Raw genomic sequence first — 15452 nt, 5'->3', positions numbered from 1 at the left:
TCTGTGTAGTGCATGGGCATTATCATTTAAAGCTAAAAATCTTCGCTTCTTTTCATTTTGGTTTTGCTGACACAGTTCTCAACTTGTATATAAGAAGTTGAGAAAGGAGACATTGTACACTGACGATCAATCTTGATTGCTGTATGATTTATTTGTGTTTGATAATAACTGGAAAATATAATTTTGAGTTAAGGAGTTTTGAAAAAATTTGGAAATCTGGAAATATTGATTATTCAACAGTGAAACAAATATTTTTAGATCATTACAATAAAGAAATAAGGGAATCGTAGAAGGTGACTGCAAATTTGAGGCGAAAGGAGTCCATTCATCGACTGGCTTTGGCTAATAATAAGTAATAATGCAGTAACTTTTAGAAAGTGAAGATTGAGTAAACTTTGATGCCGGTTGATAATTAATAGAGCAAATACAGAAAAATGTGATCAATGGAAACTCTAAAGACTGAACCAGTTGGTGAAATTACGGTTCTACATTTGTGACTATTCTCTTAACTATTACAATATTTTAGAAACAATAATCACATTTCTTCACTATTCATTTGCACGCATTGAAGATGGATTTAAATTTCACAGAAGAAAGCTGGGTGGCTGTCAAAGTTGGATGTGGCATTTCTATAACTGGCTTCATTCTGAACATTCTAGCTCTTGTAGTCATCAACAGAGTTACATCAATGCGTTGGAGTACTCGCTGGTTTATTTTCAGCCAATCGCTTATCGATGCAATTGGATGTTTTATTTATTTTCTGCATATTGTCTTAATCGATCCACTTGGCCTGAAAGTTTATTGCAAAGTATTTGCCTTCAACTGGAGTATATCAGCAGTTTCTACTGTTAATTTAATTTTTATTACAATAGAGAGGTACTTTGCTATTATGAAGCCATTTTGGTTTGAGATTAATTACACACCAAAACGAACATTGATAATGATAATATCTGCATGGATTATTGGTTTCCTTATTAATCCACAGGCTGTTTTGTTTGTCCCAATTCAGATGGAATATGAAGTAGTATGTGGCATAACAGATCTGATAATCTTTTATCCTATATCTGGATCCATCTTCCTATTGATGTTTATATCAACTCTACTAACAATGGCTTTCGTGTATGGTAGTATTATCCGTGAACTCCGTCTCAAACGGCAGGTTGTTTTACCTATAAGTACAGCAGCACCTTCACCACCATCAATTCATGTTAAAACTCTCAAAGTGTTTTTAGCCGTAAGCACCGCTTACATTCTTTGTTTTTTACCAGTACTTGTATTTACGTTACTGTTTGCCTCTGAAATAGATCTCGGCACATACATTGGATTGATAGGTGCAGACTTCTCAATTTTGAATTATATTGTGAATCCAGTTATTTACACACTTTCCTTAAAGCAGTTTCGCACTGAAATACTAAAATGTTTGTCGTTCAGTGTTTTCAGAATTTCTCCAGATGAATCTATTAATACCATAACAGCTGACACAAACTTAAAGGTCATTGATGTTTGAAGACTCATTTGACATAATGCTCTTGATCTTTGCCATGACAATATACTGTACTACTACTGCACTAACCTGAAAAATAAAAATACCATACTATAGAAGCGTATGCCTGACACGATAAGTTCACTGTCTATTCTCTGTTGTGTTACTTGATGCTTCGGCTATATTGGCTTAAATAAAAAAAATACTATATAGGCCTATACCAGCGAAACGTCCTTTATTAGACAATTGTCAAGATAATGAAAGGACGAAAAAGAAATTAAATAATCGATCATCACTTTGTCGTGGATGGAGAGGGAAGAAGTAGAATTACACAATTAATAAATACCCTATTAAAATTAAATCATTGAAAGAAGCAATTAAATTGCAATTTTGATAAAAAATGTTATTAAAGACTCAACGTATGTTCTGTTTCAATAATTTGATAGTATGATTTACATATAAAAAGTCGCCCAACCGAGATTCGAACCCGGACCTTCTGCTTGATATGCAGATGTCCTAACCATTAGACCACTGGGGCTTTCATGGTATAGTTCAAACCCCATTCGATAGCGACTCTTTAACACTATTGGCGTGGTGTACGGCGGAACAGCATTAGTTGCTGTATTGTACGCACGCGCACCAGAGATCAAATTGATACGCCCTCATCTATCAGTATTTTTATTCACGAAGCGGGATCTCCGGGTTCGAATCTCGGTTGGGCGACTTTTTCTCATTCTCACAGATTTCCTCATCTTATCGTTTCAAAATTAATTAAATTTCAGTATATCACGGGGCGGTTTAGGAATTAATGTCTATGCCTATTGTGTTTATATATATAAAAAGTATCTCTTCGGAGATCCCGCTTGAATAAAATGCTGAAAGATCAGAGCGTATCAATTTGATCTCTGGTGCGCGTGCGTACAATTAAGGGATTAGTGCTGTTTCGCCGTACCACGCCGAGAATGTTAAAGAGTCGTTATCAAATTGAGTTTGAACAATACCATGGAAGCCCCAGTGGTCGAATGGTCAGGACAGCTGCAAACGGACCTTCTGCTTGATATGCAGATGTCCTAACCATTAGACCACGATAAGGGCTTATAACGAATAAGAATATTTATATCTATATTAAGAGAGGAAACGTTTTTAAACATTTTTACCGTATAATATGCGTTACAGTATATAATGTATCACATCACAAAAAAATATAAACAATGAAGACATGTTTCTTTATTTCTCTTTGTGTTATACAGTACTTTATGCTTATTTATGTATGTTTTTTGAGAATGTAAATAAAGAAAAAATAATAAAAACAGCTATTTTAAAGTGAAAATATATATTATAACATTATAGATTATTATTAAAAACTCATCACAGAATGGACACACATTGAGAAGCAAGGAACAACATTGAAGACGCATTTAATGTGTTGTTTCTAAGTTGCATTATTGGATTAAGTAAGGTTACGTTTATGACATGGTAAAAAAAGATCTGAAACAAATTATATATAACTTATAAACATAATTGCTTAAGAACGGTTCAAAATACCATTAGCTAAATCTTCAGACTTTGGAGTGAAGTGGTGTTTAGAAAAAAATACTGACTCGTACAAACTGTTGTACCTCACAACAGTTAGCTTTATTAATTGATACACAGCTTTCAATTTCCATTTGGCATGTGAACTAATTTGAAAGCCAAATGGAGTTAGTCTGTTATGTTTAATTACGTCATAAAAACTGTTTTTGTTTCAATTAGGACGTTCGCTATTGTCATTATCTTTCAAGTTCATCACCCTTAGTATTGTACGTGATCGTCACTTAGTATTTTTGTTGATTTTACTAATTTTGATCCATTATCCTAATTATTTGTTGAAGGTGGCAAATTAATTAATCTTTGTCATATTGACCTTGATCGTCATTGTATTGAGATCTGAAATCCAGCAGTGACATCACAAGCACTTATTGCTAATATAGGTCCATGATTGTACTAATAACAATCTCTACGTAGATATAATTTAAGATTGTTGATAAATTGGTATAATACATTCTGTGTAGTAATATGCCTACATCATATAAAGCAAAAACGTCTTCACTTTTCATTTTGTTTTTACAGAAAGATGCCGACATACTTGTATCTGTTGAGAAAGGAGACATTGTACACTGACGATCAATCTTGATTGTTAAATGCTGTTTGATTTATTTTGTGTAATAACGAGAAGATATACTTTGTGACAGAGACAGTTGGCTCTGAAAAGGGATACCGGTAGTAAGACGAAGAATAACTTAAACTTGACCTAATTGAGATTATTTCAGTATAGGCCTACATATAAGATCATTTTCTCTTGATAATTGGTGCTTCGACTATGAGGCTCTACCGACAATTAGCTTAAGTAAAAAATCATTAATACCAGCTGATGCTAATTATTGTTTACTATAATATTCAACAGCGAAACAAAACTTTCCAGAAACTTAGACCTGGCAGGTTGAGTTTCACTTCTGCATCAGCAGGTTTCATGTGTATTTTTCTCGGTTGTGTAGTACCTTGATCACTTTGACTTCAGATAATAAATATGTCTGTCACACCAAAGATATCATTATATTTCTTTAGTACCTGTACGGAAAGTGATCAACGGAAAACTGAACCAGTCAGACATAGGAAATATTAAAATCACACACACAGCTATGGCTATTCTCCGAACTATTATATTTAAAGTTCATAAACATTTATTTGTAATAGTAATTCTTCTTTCGTATTTCGATGTATTTAAATTTCACAGAAGAAAGCTGGGTGGCTGTCAAAGTTGGATGTGGCATTTCTATAACTGGCTTCATTCTGAACATTCTAGCTCTTGTAGTCATCAACAGAGTTACATCAATGCGTTGGAGTACTCGCTGGTTTATTTTCAACCAATCACTTATCGACGCAATTGGATGTTTAGTTTTTTCCTGAATAATGCCTTAATCGATCCACTTGGCTTGAAGGTTTACTGCAAAGTATTTGCCTTCAACTGGAGTATATCAGCAGCTTCTACTGTTAATTTAATTTTTGTTACAATAGAGAGGTACTTGCTACCATGAAGCCATTATTAATTACACACCAAAAAGTACATTGATAATGATAGTATCTGCATGGATTATTGGTTTTCTGATGAACACACAGGCTGTGTTGTTTGTCCCAATTCAGTTGGAACATGAGGTAATATGTGGCATAACATATCTGGTAATCTTTCATCGTATTATGTGGATCCATCTTCATATTATTGTTTCTATCAACTCTAATAATAATGGAGTTGTGTATGGTATCCATGAACTTCGTTTTAAACGGCGAGTGGTTCGACCTCAATCCATGTTAAAACGTGTTTTTAGCCATAAGCACTGCTTATATACTATGTTTTGTACCAATACTTGTATTTACATTACTGTATGTCTCGGCAAATACATCGGAATGATAAGTGCAGACTTTTCAATATTAAATTATATTGTGAATCCGGTTATTTACACACTTTCCTTAAAGCAGTTTCGCATCGAGTTGGACGTTTACAAAATCTCTCCAGATGAGTACATTGATACTGTACCCATAACAACTGACACAAACTTAAAAGTCATTAAGGTTTGAAGACTCATTTAAGAAAGTTATGAACATAATATTCTAGAAACTTTTAGCTGACAGGTCATTTTTTCCTGTATTGCAACTTGATGCTTTGGATATATTGACTTTGGGTTAAATTAAAAATTATTATAGCAATACCAGCGAAATTGGAAATACATTAGTTGTTTGACAATTTAAAACAAACAATATGCCTATATAATATAGAACAATATCTATAATAAATATCCAATCTTTAAGGAATGTTATGACTTTTTGAATGCTTTAACGATTTTCCAAATAAAGTAAATAGCAATACAAAAACATAATATTAAAATGCATCATGGTTTATATCAGAATGTGTCATTTACAAATATATTTAAATGAAGAAAATTAATCTAATAAAATACAATACTTGTATATAATATTTTAATAAACAATGCGGTTGACTTGGATAAATAATGCAGTCCTAACAAATCAAAATCTCATTATTTTAGTCTCTAACCTAAACCTTGGTTCCACTGGTCTGTAACGTGATGCGCAATGTAAGTAATTTGACCAATCACAAATTTCAGATCAGACGATCCGTCGCCTGTAATTGGTCAACTTACTTCGGTTGTTTATGTGTTGCAGCATAATGAGCCTAATCGGAATTGGTTGGTTTTAAATCGTTAATTATTAATTAATTAGATGGGCCTGTTACTTGAGAATAATATAATACATAGTTTCAAAATAAAAATCAAACATTTTCAAACAAATTAACATGATTATAACGAACATCGGCGGTGTACAACAACAAACAATTTGATCAAATAATGCGAGCGTAATCAATACACCAAATATGTTAGGGCGTAAAAAGCAGTCGCAAGCACAAAATAATCATTCAATCAATATTATTAGATATCAATCAATCGATAATTTTTTTTTTTAATTACTAGATATACTGAGAGAGAATTATGGTAAGAAGGAGGTATTTATAAAGTATGCCCATAACAAAGGATTGACTTCTTTATGAGTTTAAAATCAAGTATGAACAATATTAATAAAACTCATTCCTACATATTAATTTAATACGATATTTATATTAAATTAAACAAAATAATATTCAGAATATATACAGTGTACCAAAGGTGTTACATCGAAACAATTGAAACAAATTAGTAAGTATTATAATATTTCCAAAATATTGGAACTTTCTGCCAATTTCCTTAACATGCAAAAGATATAAACTTTAGCTTATAATTTAATTTTACATAAAATTCTAAATCAGTGATTGTTTTCTTGTATATATTGTTTTACTAAATAAAGAATTACACCTCCAGCTATATCTACTAGTGATGCATAAAACTATATACTCTTTTATATACAAACTATTTTGCAAAATGTTCAATATGATGCCTTATTGCTGGACGATCAATGAGAATTATACCCCTTTCACACCAAACTCTGCAGTGATCTCCGAAGACACCCTGGGGTTTGTGACCATTCAAAACGTTGAGAAACTTGGGAGATACCCAATTCACATCGACCTAGTAACTGGGGTTTTTAAAATAAAATAAAAAATACCACCCTCTATTTTGTTTGTTTACATAGCAATGATAATTAGAATCAATCTTTTGATAATATTTTTAATTTAATAATTTTAGTCAAAAGTCTCAGAAGTCATATAATGTTTTATTTATACTACTTATTATTCTCTCAACTCCAGAGTTTTCTTTGGGTGAGAAAGCGGTATTATAATGCATTTCATAAATGATGGCTATTACAATGATAAATAACAACTCTCCCAATACTGGCTGGCCTATATCTGGTTTTCAAGAAATTCTGGTATTCTGAATGTGTTTTTAATGGGTATTGGGTGAATAATTGACTGTATGTCTTATAATGAAATATATAAATAGAGATCTAGCTATTTCAAATGTGAAATAATACAATGCCTAATAAAAATCATAAAAGGATATGTGGCCGACTGTGTTGAATGTGAAGGGCCTACACCATTGTATGTTCATAGGTTTGATCTAGCTTCACATTTGATGGTGTTGATATGAGACGTCGAGTGCTTGACACACTTCCAGAACTAGCTAGGCTCTCTGGTCTTGCACTGTCAACAGCCATGCCTGGTAGCTCTACGCTAGCCATTGCAGCTGGTTGGCCAGGTTCGATTTCTTGGAAAACGGAATCGGTTGAACTGGAAACTGGGTTTAAAAAGTCAAAAAAAAAATTGTGATAGTCAGTCTCAAAATTAAAAAGGGGCTATGAGTTTGAACAATGGCCTGAAAAACACAAGTAAATTTAAGTCTACTGGCCAAGCGGTCAAAGCATGGCACTGCTGCAGTAGCCTATAACCATAAAATCTGCACCGGCTCAAGGCTCTCCTTTACCATTAGAACCATAAAGTGAGTAGAATAAGTCATCTCAGATAAGGACTTAAAACTGGAGGTCCAGGGCCCAACTTGCCTTGCTTTATTATACTCCATAAGAGGGTTGTAGCATAACAATCAAGATATTCTCAACATTTTCTCAAATAGGGTACACTTTTTTTAATGACTAAAATAAACATGTACTAACCACTATCCTGTTGAATGATTTTAGCAATTGTACTAATCTTAGGTGAGCTAGGCTCTGATGGACTAAGAGTTGTGGAATCAGTCTCCTCAGCGATCGCTTCTACTCCTGGAACTATTTCTTCTACTATCTTTTCACCTTCAATAATTCCAGCCTAAAAAACAAAATCATATACTTTTCTGTTACAAAGCTTCCAGTCATGAATATAGCGATGATAATAACAGTTCCATTATAGGTATTATAAAAACTTTTATTTGATAAATAAGATTGCACTGATGTCCATGACTAAAGCTCTGTCTACAATATCAAACTTTATGTGACAAAAAATTGTGCCCATATATGGACATGTCATATTACTATCATATCTGGACATATCACCACCATATTTCGGCACATACTAGTTTGATAGTGTAGACAGAGCTTAAAACATTATATTCCTACTGTACCTCATCAACAGTAGGTTCAGCAGATTTCTGCAACTGTGGAATAAAATTACCAGTATTATTAACATCAAAACCAACTTGAACTCATTAAAGATATATTGTCCCCCTACAAAAAATGTTGAATAATCCATTTTAATGTCATATTATAGTTATTCACTTTGACCAAAAAATGGAATAAAAAAAAAATTATTTTCCTAAAAAATTGTAATTGAAAGCAAAAAATACCAAAATTGTTTGTCAGACAATGATTTTTGGTTAAAATTAACCGTTTCTTTGGTCTTTTTATAAGTGAAATAATTATTTTGGTTGATTTTTTTAAAATAATAAGTGAATAACTTTATTACAACTGCCTATTCAAAGTCTGATTTTAATAATCTTTATTTTTTGGGGGAACAATACATATTTAATGAAAGACGTGGTGAGTAACTATTAAATTCTATAATTCTAGGTGAATTAGCAAATGTGAATATGATTGGGTCGGATGAAATACAATTGGAAACTGAAAAAGCTTGAAAACAACAAAAATGTTGCCAAGCACAGCCAAATCAATTTGTGTTGGGTTGTTATTTTTTGCAATTGAGTAATAATATTACATTTTACATATTTCATTTTGATTCCAACTAACCTGAGTGTCTGGTGAATCAACAGGTGGCAGCATTTCCTTTTTATCACATGGACGTTCCAATGATTTGTTGAGTTCATTTTCCTCTGCATACTGTACGGTTGCAAGGTGTGCTGGCACAGCTGGCTCAGGAGCTGCCCTACACCTCCCTGAAGAACTACCTGATGTTGGACGCTTCCTAAATTTGCAACAAATTGAATTTAATTGATTAATTAACGAATAAAAAACAACCTGGAAAAATTACTTGAGAAGTAAAGAACAATGACAATGTCAATTATTACCTAATTTAGTTATAAATCTACACATTGTGGAAGGAAGCAAATCCCTTTCATAGTTTTTGTAGCTTGTATATGAACGTGATTGAAAAATAAAATTGAAAATGATGGTATACTATTAGTACGTATATGGTTATATTACATAGCCTATGTAAATACGTGAACGTGATTGGTTGAAACTGCGTCACATGACTATCGCTGCGAGGATCGTAAATCGTATATATCCTCGAGAACGATGATATTGACCGAGTAATTTTCGCGTAATTATCGTGTCCCCTGTCATTAATCATATACATTCTCGAGTTCGATGATATTGACTGTGTAATTTTCGTGTGGCAACACTCGCGTTCGCCGATAAATAAACAAAAGTCATCTACTGGATTTGAACTCGGGTGGAATTGTCACTTCATCGCAAGACAACGCTTCCACCGCTGCGCCACGGAAGTTGCTTCAAGAAATTATTCATCTAAACTATTTAAACTATGCATACATAGCGCCCTCATTTGTTATTAGTCCTCCCTAAATGTGATGAAACACCGTTTGTGATTGGTCAATACTCACGGTAGTAACCTAGTAACTAGTACGCGCTGAACATCCGGTGATTCGGCTCCTCGAAGAGAAGACGATGAATTGTTTATTCGGCCTACCTGATTATAATATTATTATTAATAGGCTTATTGATGGAAATTCTTCTGTTAATTTAAACGACCTAGGCCTAAGTGAATATTTTATTGCCAAGGAATCATTAATTAGTAATTATCTGTATATTATTCTTCGCAAGGTAAGGTGTCTAGCCTAGGCAGGAGGCTTGTTTACATACAATACAAATACTATAGAATAGGAGGCCTAGCCTAGCTTCACCCAACCCAGCAGACTTGTTCTTGGCTATATAATATAACAGATATCGCCTTTTATATCGGTAAAATATAAGATTTAACATCCCCTCGGGATGATATTATGTTCTCGGGGAATTATATATCCCTCAGCTGCCGCTTCGGGATATATATATTCCCTCGAACATAATATCATTCCCTCGGGGATGTCAAATCTTATATTTCACCTCTAAGCAGGCAATATCTGTATAGTATTACCTTCTGTTTTTTCTATTCTTGTGTCTGCCACTTCCTGTACTGTCTCCAGCTATGAAATAAACACAAGTGATAATAGTGATAATAACAAAATATTATCTAAACAACTTAACAAATACATCCTATAATCTACATTTACTGTGCAAAACCTCATTTGGATGTATAACTCACACATGGGTTTGGTAACATTTATGTAACTGAGCCTTCCAATTTCTTTCTTAAATTTTGTGTTCCTTTTGTTTACTTTTCTTTAATGTTAGTTTATTAAATACAAAATAACTATAGGCCAATCAGACAATCTTTCACTTACTCTCAGGCCTTGGAAGGGATGGGTTGCCTGATGTATTTGGTCCATTCAGTGCTTCACCTAGTGGAACGGCTTCATATCCTTGTGGTACATTCTCCTGACTTACCTAAATAAAGCACAACATATTATTTATACTAATATCTATTCCAAGTACATTTTAAAAACACTATTCTAAAATAGTATTCACTGTGATATTAGAGAGGTTTCGCAACGCTACGAATACGATAACGAAAACGCGTATTTGTTTTCGTAAGCCAGTAAAAATCTGTTTGGCTTGGCAACGAATATTGAGGCCGCCGTCCAAAATATGACTGCAGTAAAATTAAACAAACTGCAGGTACGTGTTGCTTGGCTGCCTAGGCCTAGCATAATGCCAAAGCGAGGGGGCACTTTAAAAACTGCTAATTATCAAAATTGGCCTGACATTTTTAGTAAATTACTTTCAATAAATCTATAATTATATAATAATCATGAATCATTCCTGATTCAAATGCAAAATGTGCAAAATAGATCAAAAACTTTCAGAAATTGTACTGTGAGTAGGTAGAACTAGTTGCATGCAGTCACCAAGTTTATTTGAGTTGAGTAGATTTTAAAATTAAATGTAAAGTACTTACAGCAGTCTCTTCTCTATGGAGAGTGCCTGTTACCTTCCGTAGGGCTCGTATTTGAAGAAGAGCACGGAAAGCTGTTGGGAATTAAAATAAACTATTTATTAAGAATTTTGACATTTTACTGGTCTGTTTGTCCTGTTCAGCAATAAATTCACCCTCTAATTCCAACACCTCAATGTCCAAAAACTGGAAAAAAACTTCCACTGAAAGTCTCTATTCTTTCCTATTTTTAAACTGCATTATGAAAACTACACATTTTCAGTATAGTATCTGGTTTTGGGATATTTAATACTTTTTCAAACTATAAACTTACGTGCTCTACATATAGGACAGCAACTTGACTGATAACGAAGATTGTCAGCTAAAAGTAAAACACAATATACAGTTAATAAAATAAATTTACAAATTATGATATTAATCATCAAAATGACAACAATGAGTTGTTTATTTCATTCTACAAAGACCGTCTTTCTTACTTAATATAGTTTGTGATGAATTGTGATGTTTGGAAGTTACGGTATACAAATAATAAATGTTTATGATTTGAAGGAGGAGAATATTTTCAGGTCATTGACAGGACAGTCAAGTTTGTAGTCAATTAATCCAGCACTTTTATCCTCAGCTGAATATAGAAAGCTGGGTCATGTGGTACTCAGGATTTGATGATGGCAGCGTAATAGATGACACTCAGTTTAGTGTCACATATAATTCTTAAAATTAGTAACAGTAGTTACAATACTACTCACCACATCCATTACAAAGACACAGATGTCTACATGGAAGAATCAAAGTATCTCTTGCATCAGACATGCAGATGACGCAGTCGGAACCATTGTCGTCCATCAAATCCATGTCCACTTCTTCCTACAATTCATAAACAAAGGAGATACCTTTCATACCTCTGGGATGTAGCTATAGTCTAGGGGGTGTATGTCAAAATGGATAGAGGCTGGTTAGGAAAAGAATAAGAATATTTTCAGATATCCAGAGGTTTTGTAGGCGAGTGCTGTGTGGGTGGTTGGAAGGGATTAACATGAGCTTTAGACCGAGTGGTAAGGTAATTGTTCTGTCCGCATCTGCTCATCACAATAACATTCATGAGCTGTGTTGTAATGTTCTATTTTTTTTAATGATTGCAGTATCAGTATGTATTACATATGTTTATGTTGCTTCACAAGAATACCAATACACCAATACTCATACAAATACATACCTGTTGTATATTTGTAACTTTCTTGTTCTCAATGCCATATATCTCTTGTAGTAGGTAATACACCCCTTCTACCATCTGTTTCTGTTTTAAAGGTTTAATTGCATACTGTTCCTCAGACACCTTCTCTAGCGTGGCCAGGAGAGCATGGCTATGTCCGGCATGCTCTGTAACAATAAAAAGTTTCATTTTAAATTAAATAAAACCTCTACTTACTGAATCAAGTGAAGGCTGATCAAAGTTCAAAGTTCAAGTTATATAAAAACTACAAGCTTCTGTCTGTGAAAAAAATCAACTTACCATCTCCTTCATCTACACAGCATTGAACGACTAGAGGAATTAGATCCTTCAAGGGGTCAAAGTTGAACTGAAAAAGTAGATGATTTATTGATTCAAGTGAATTTTCTTTTTCAATAATAGAGTCAACTCTCACAATACCAAATTCTCTGAAAACTTGAAATTCTCCACAAACCAGAATTTGAGGTCCAAAAGTAAATTCTTTTTTAAATTTACCATTAAAAACATATTCAGAAAACTACAATTTCCAGAAAACAAGACATATTAAGCCTGGTTTCCATAAAATCGCTACACCGTCGCTACAGCATTTCCATTAAAATCGCAGTCAAATCGGCAAAGTTCAACCATGAGCAACTTTGCCGATTTTGTTGGCGATGAATCGTATATGCGTACCAAAGAATATTTAGCGCTTGCGTACTAGATCCCGGATAAATTCTAGCGTTTCCATCTCTGTCGTGTAGCGATTTTATGAAAACCAGGCTTTAGGCAAAGGTGTCCAGTATTGGGTAAATTGACTGTACATTTGCAGAATGTAGATTTAAAAAAACAGACTTAACTGTCTACCAACAAAATCTTTTTATTGATAAACTTACATCAGTTTCAGAATAGTTAGCAGGATTGATGACAAAGGCAGGCTGCTTAAACAGCTGATTGGCTCCTTTCTGATAGTGAAACGTCTCTGAACGCAGACCTACACCTTCCTTAGGTTGGTATCTAATTATTAAAAACAAAGTTTATAGAATTAAAATAATACAAGTGGAGGGCAAACTAACTTACTATTGCAGCATAAAATATCAATTTTAGTATAAATAAATAAGAAATATATACAGTATTGTCCACCTGAAAAAATTAATTAATAGACTCTTTTAATTCTATAGTTATTCACTTTGACAAAATTGGATTTAGAGAAATTATCTACCTACTACTAATTATCTAAAAAAACTGCCTATTAAATTTACCTGTTTGTCTTTAAGATCATAATTTTTGTTTATTTTGTTTGGCAAAAATGAATAACAAAATGGCCTATTCAAGGTTTGATTTTATTCATCTTTATTTGTCATGTTTTGAGGGAACAAAACATCTTTTAAAATAAGAATATCTGCATGTGACCAAACTTACACAGCATACTGTCCGTTGACAATCTCTTCTGATGCAAACATGTACACCGTGATTGCAACTCTTGCTTCTGTGTCAAATATAAACTCTAAGTTGTATTTAACACTTTCTGTGTTTTCCTCTGAATCTGTGTCCAGGTTTCTATTAAAGGTATTAAAAATAAAAGAAATACAATTTTACTTAAACATACATTAAATTCTAGATCAAATTCTACTATTGTATAATATGTTTTGGTCTGTATTTATCATTAAATTTCCCAACAAGATAATCATTTTATTTGTAGTATCACAACAATAAAATACATCACAGAGACAAATCTGACAGAAGATATAAATGAATGCACTCTACCTTTCATCTTTTACAAATTTGACTGAATCTTTACGAATATTGACAAGACTCTTTAACGTCTTTGTTGGCTCGTTGGGTTGTGGTGGTGGATATGGAAACTAAAAACAAACAAGTGATTATGTAATATTATCTTAGATTTGAACTTGCACATATTATCAGTAATTTCTACTCAAATAAATATATACATACAGTTGTACCGAGATTCAATGTCATTAGTACAGTATCATAAATAATGAATGTTAATTTAATATCGAAAACAATAAGTGAAAGATATAAAAGTATCCAGTACTTTATAAAAACGATCAAATAGCAAGATATAATATGATTTTGTATTTCATTTTTATTTTAAATGTCTTTAGGCACATGTGGCCAAGGATTACTAGTTAGTAAATTAATCACTGTACTATCAAATAGGTGGTAATACCCTAACACAGGGGCTATTTTGCGAACCAGTTCACCACAGCAACGCCTACTCGTCTTGCATGAACTGGGTTTTTTAAAGTGCACACGGGTTATAACTGTGTACACTGGACCTACGGTTTATAGCCTAGTCCTTATCAGGAAAGACTTGTTCCACCACCGAAACTAGGTAAATAAAATGTCTTACTGGAGCAGGTCTTGAACCTAGGTAATTAAGGTCACTATTTTCGCCAAAGAGGTAAGCTTCAGGTTGTGGCGTTTCAAAACGTTGACCTCCCATTGTGAAATAGCCTCCAAAATAACATCCTGTAATGTAAAGAAAGGTATACAAATAAAGCAGTTACTTAGGGCCTAGTAGTAGAAAAATCATCAATAATAATATATAATTATAGTCTACATAATTCTAATTAGGCCTAATTAATTAATTTCTTTTTTTTAAATGTCATTTATTTTTTGCTACTCTACTCTAGGCCTAGCCTACAGTACTCAGTAGTAGTATTATTAGGCCTATTCTATATTAATTAGCCTAAATTATGATATCCTACTTTCTACTAGTAGGCCATCTACTCTACTACTTACAAGGCCTAGTCTCTAGACCGAGCCGCGATTAAATTGTTTTTCCCCCGTGTTAAATCTGTCTTCTCCTGTCAGATTTTAGCCTAGCTAGCTAGGCCTACTGCTAAAAGCACGAGCAAGCCTCCGTTTTGTTGACCTAATAAAAAACTATTCCGGGTTGTTTGCATCAGCATAAAACAGCACAACCACTGTTAACTTTCCGTACGTTTTTATCAACATATTACCTGATTTCGGTGGATATCTGTACGCTGAATTAGCAGAAATATCAAGCTGCTCAACGTTGTTTTGATTATATGATGATATTATAGAGCCCATATTAACAAAATTAGATAAAATGTACAACAAACGTTGTACTTAAAAATCAAAGATGTCGTTTTTGTTTTTCCAGATTCTTATCTAAAAAAAAAATAATTAAAGGACGCCCTCTAGAGACAGAGGTAATTGACACAGCAGAGAGCAGCGGAATTGAAGCACGCCATCAATAGGTTGCTTTTATCATCGACAAA

At 33.3% G+C, this 15452-nt stretch overlaps 2 protein-coding genes across 3 annotated transcripts; one reads left to right on the top strand and one right to left on the bottom strand.

The window, feature by feature from the left end:
- Window positions 1-571: 571 nt before the first annotated feature.
- LOC144839198 (growth hormone secretagogue receptor type 1-like) lies at window positions 572-1507 on the top strand. The gene has a single exon (XM_078694513.1). It carries the CDS (start codon window positions 572-574, stop codon window positions 1505-1507), a length of 936 nt encoding a protein of 311 aa, XP_078550639.1.
- A 3965-nt stretch (window positions 1508-5472) lies between these two features.
- LOC144839721 (E3 ubiquitin-protein ligase MGRN1-like) lies at window positions 5473-15331 on the bottom strand. 2 transcript variants are annotated; one of them, XM_078695187.1, is made up of 16 exons: window positions 15171-15331; window positions 14558-14676; window positions 13951-14048; window positions 13606-13743; window positions 13080-13200; window positions 12490-12556; window positions 12193-12356; window positions 11726-11843; window positions 11293-11340; window positions 10983-11053; window positions 10369-10471; window positions 10062-10110; window positions 8699-8873; window positions 8077-8109; window positions 7634-7784; window positions 5473-7260 (listed from the first exon to the last, which is right to left on the bottom strand). In XM_078695187.1, the coding sequence occupies exons 1-16, from the start codon at window positions 15259-15261 to the stop codon at window positions 7055-7057; spliced, it is 1752 nt and encodes a 583-aa protein (XP_078551313.1). In that variant the 5' UTR covers window positions 15262-15331; the 3' UTR covers window positions 5473-7054. The 2 variants fall into 2 exon arrangements, with proteins under 2 accessions (XP_078551313.1, XP_078551314.1); XM_078695188.1 differs by lacking the exon at window positions 8077-8109.
- Between the last annotated feature and the right edge of the window lie 121 nt (window positions 15332-15452).

This window comes from Antedon bifida, chromosome 4, assembly GCF_963402885.1.
Source record: "Antedon bifida chromosome 4, ecAntBifi1.1, whole genome shotgun sequence".
In the NCBI taxonomy this organism is placed as follows: Eukaryota; Metazoa; Echinodermata; class Crinoidea; order Comatulida; family Antedonidae; genus Antedon; species Antedon bifida.
Note: the sequence above shows the minus strand (reverse complement) of the source record. Positions and strands in the feature narration are given on the sequence as shown.

Bases quoted from the DNA above. Each gene is read 5' to 3' on its own strand.
- LOC144839198 (XM_078694513.1), top strand. From the start codon at position 572: ATGGATTTAAATTTCACAGAAGAAAGCTGGGTGGCTGTCAAAGTTGGA.
- LOC144839721 (XM_078695187.1), bottom strand. From the start codon at position 15,261: ATGGGCTCTATAATATCATCATATAATCAAAACAACGTTGAGCAGCTT. The intron at 12,357-12,489 runs GTAAGTTGATTT...TTATTGTTACAG, and splicing joins CTGTGTAGATGAAGGAGATG to AGCATGCCGGACATAGCCAT. The intron at 11,844-12,192 runs GTATGTATTTGT...TATGAATTGTAG, and splicing joins AAGTTACAAATATACAACAG to GAAGAAGTGGACATGGATTT.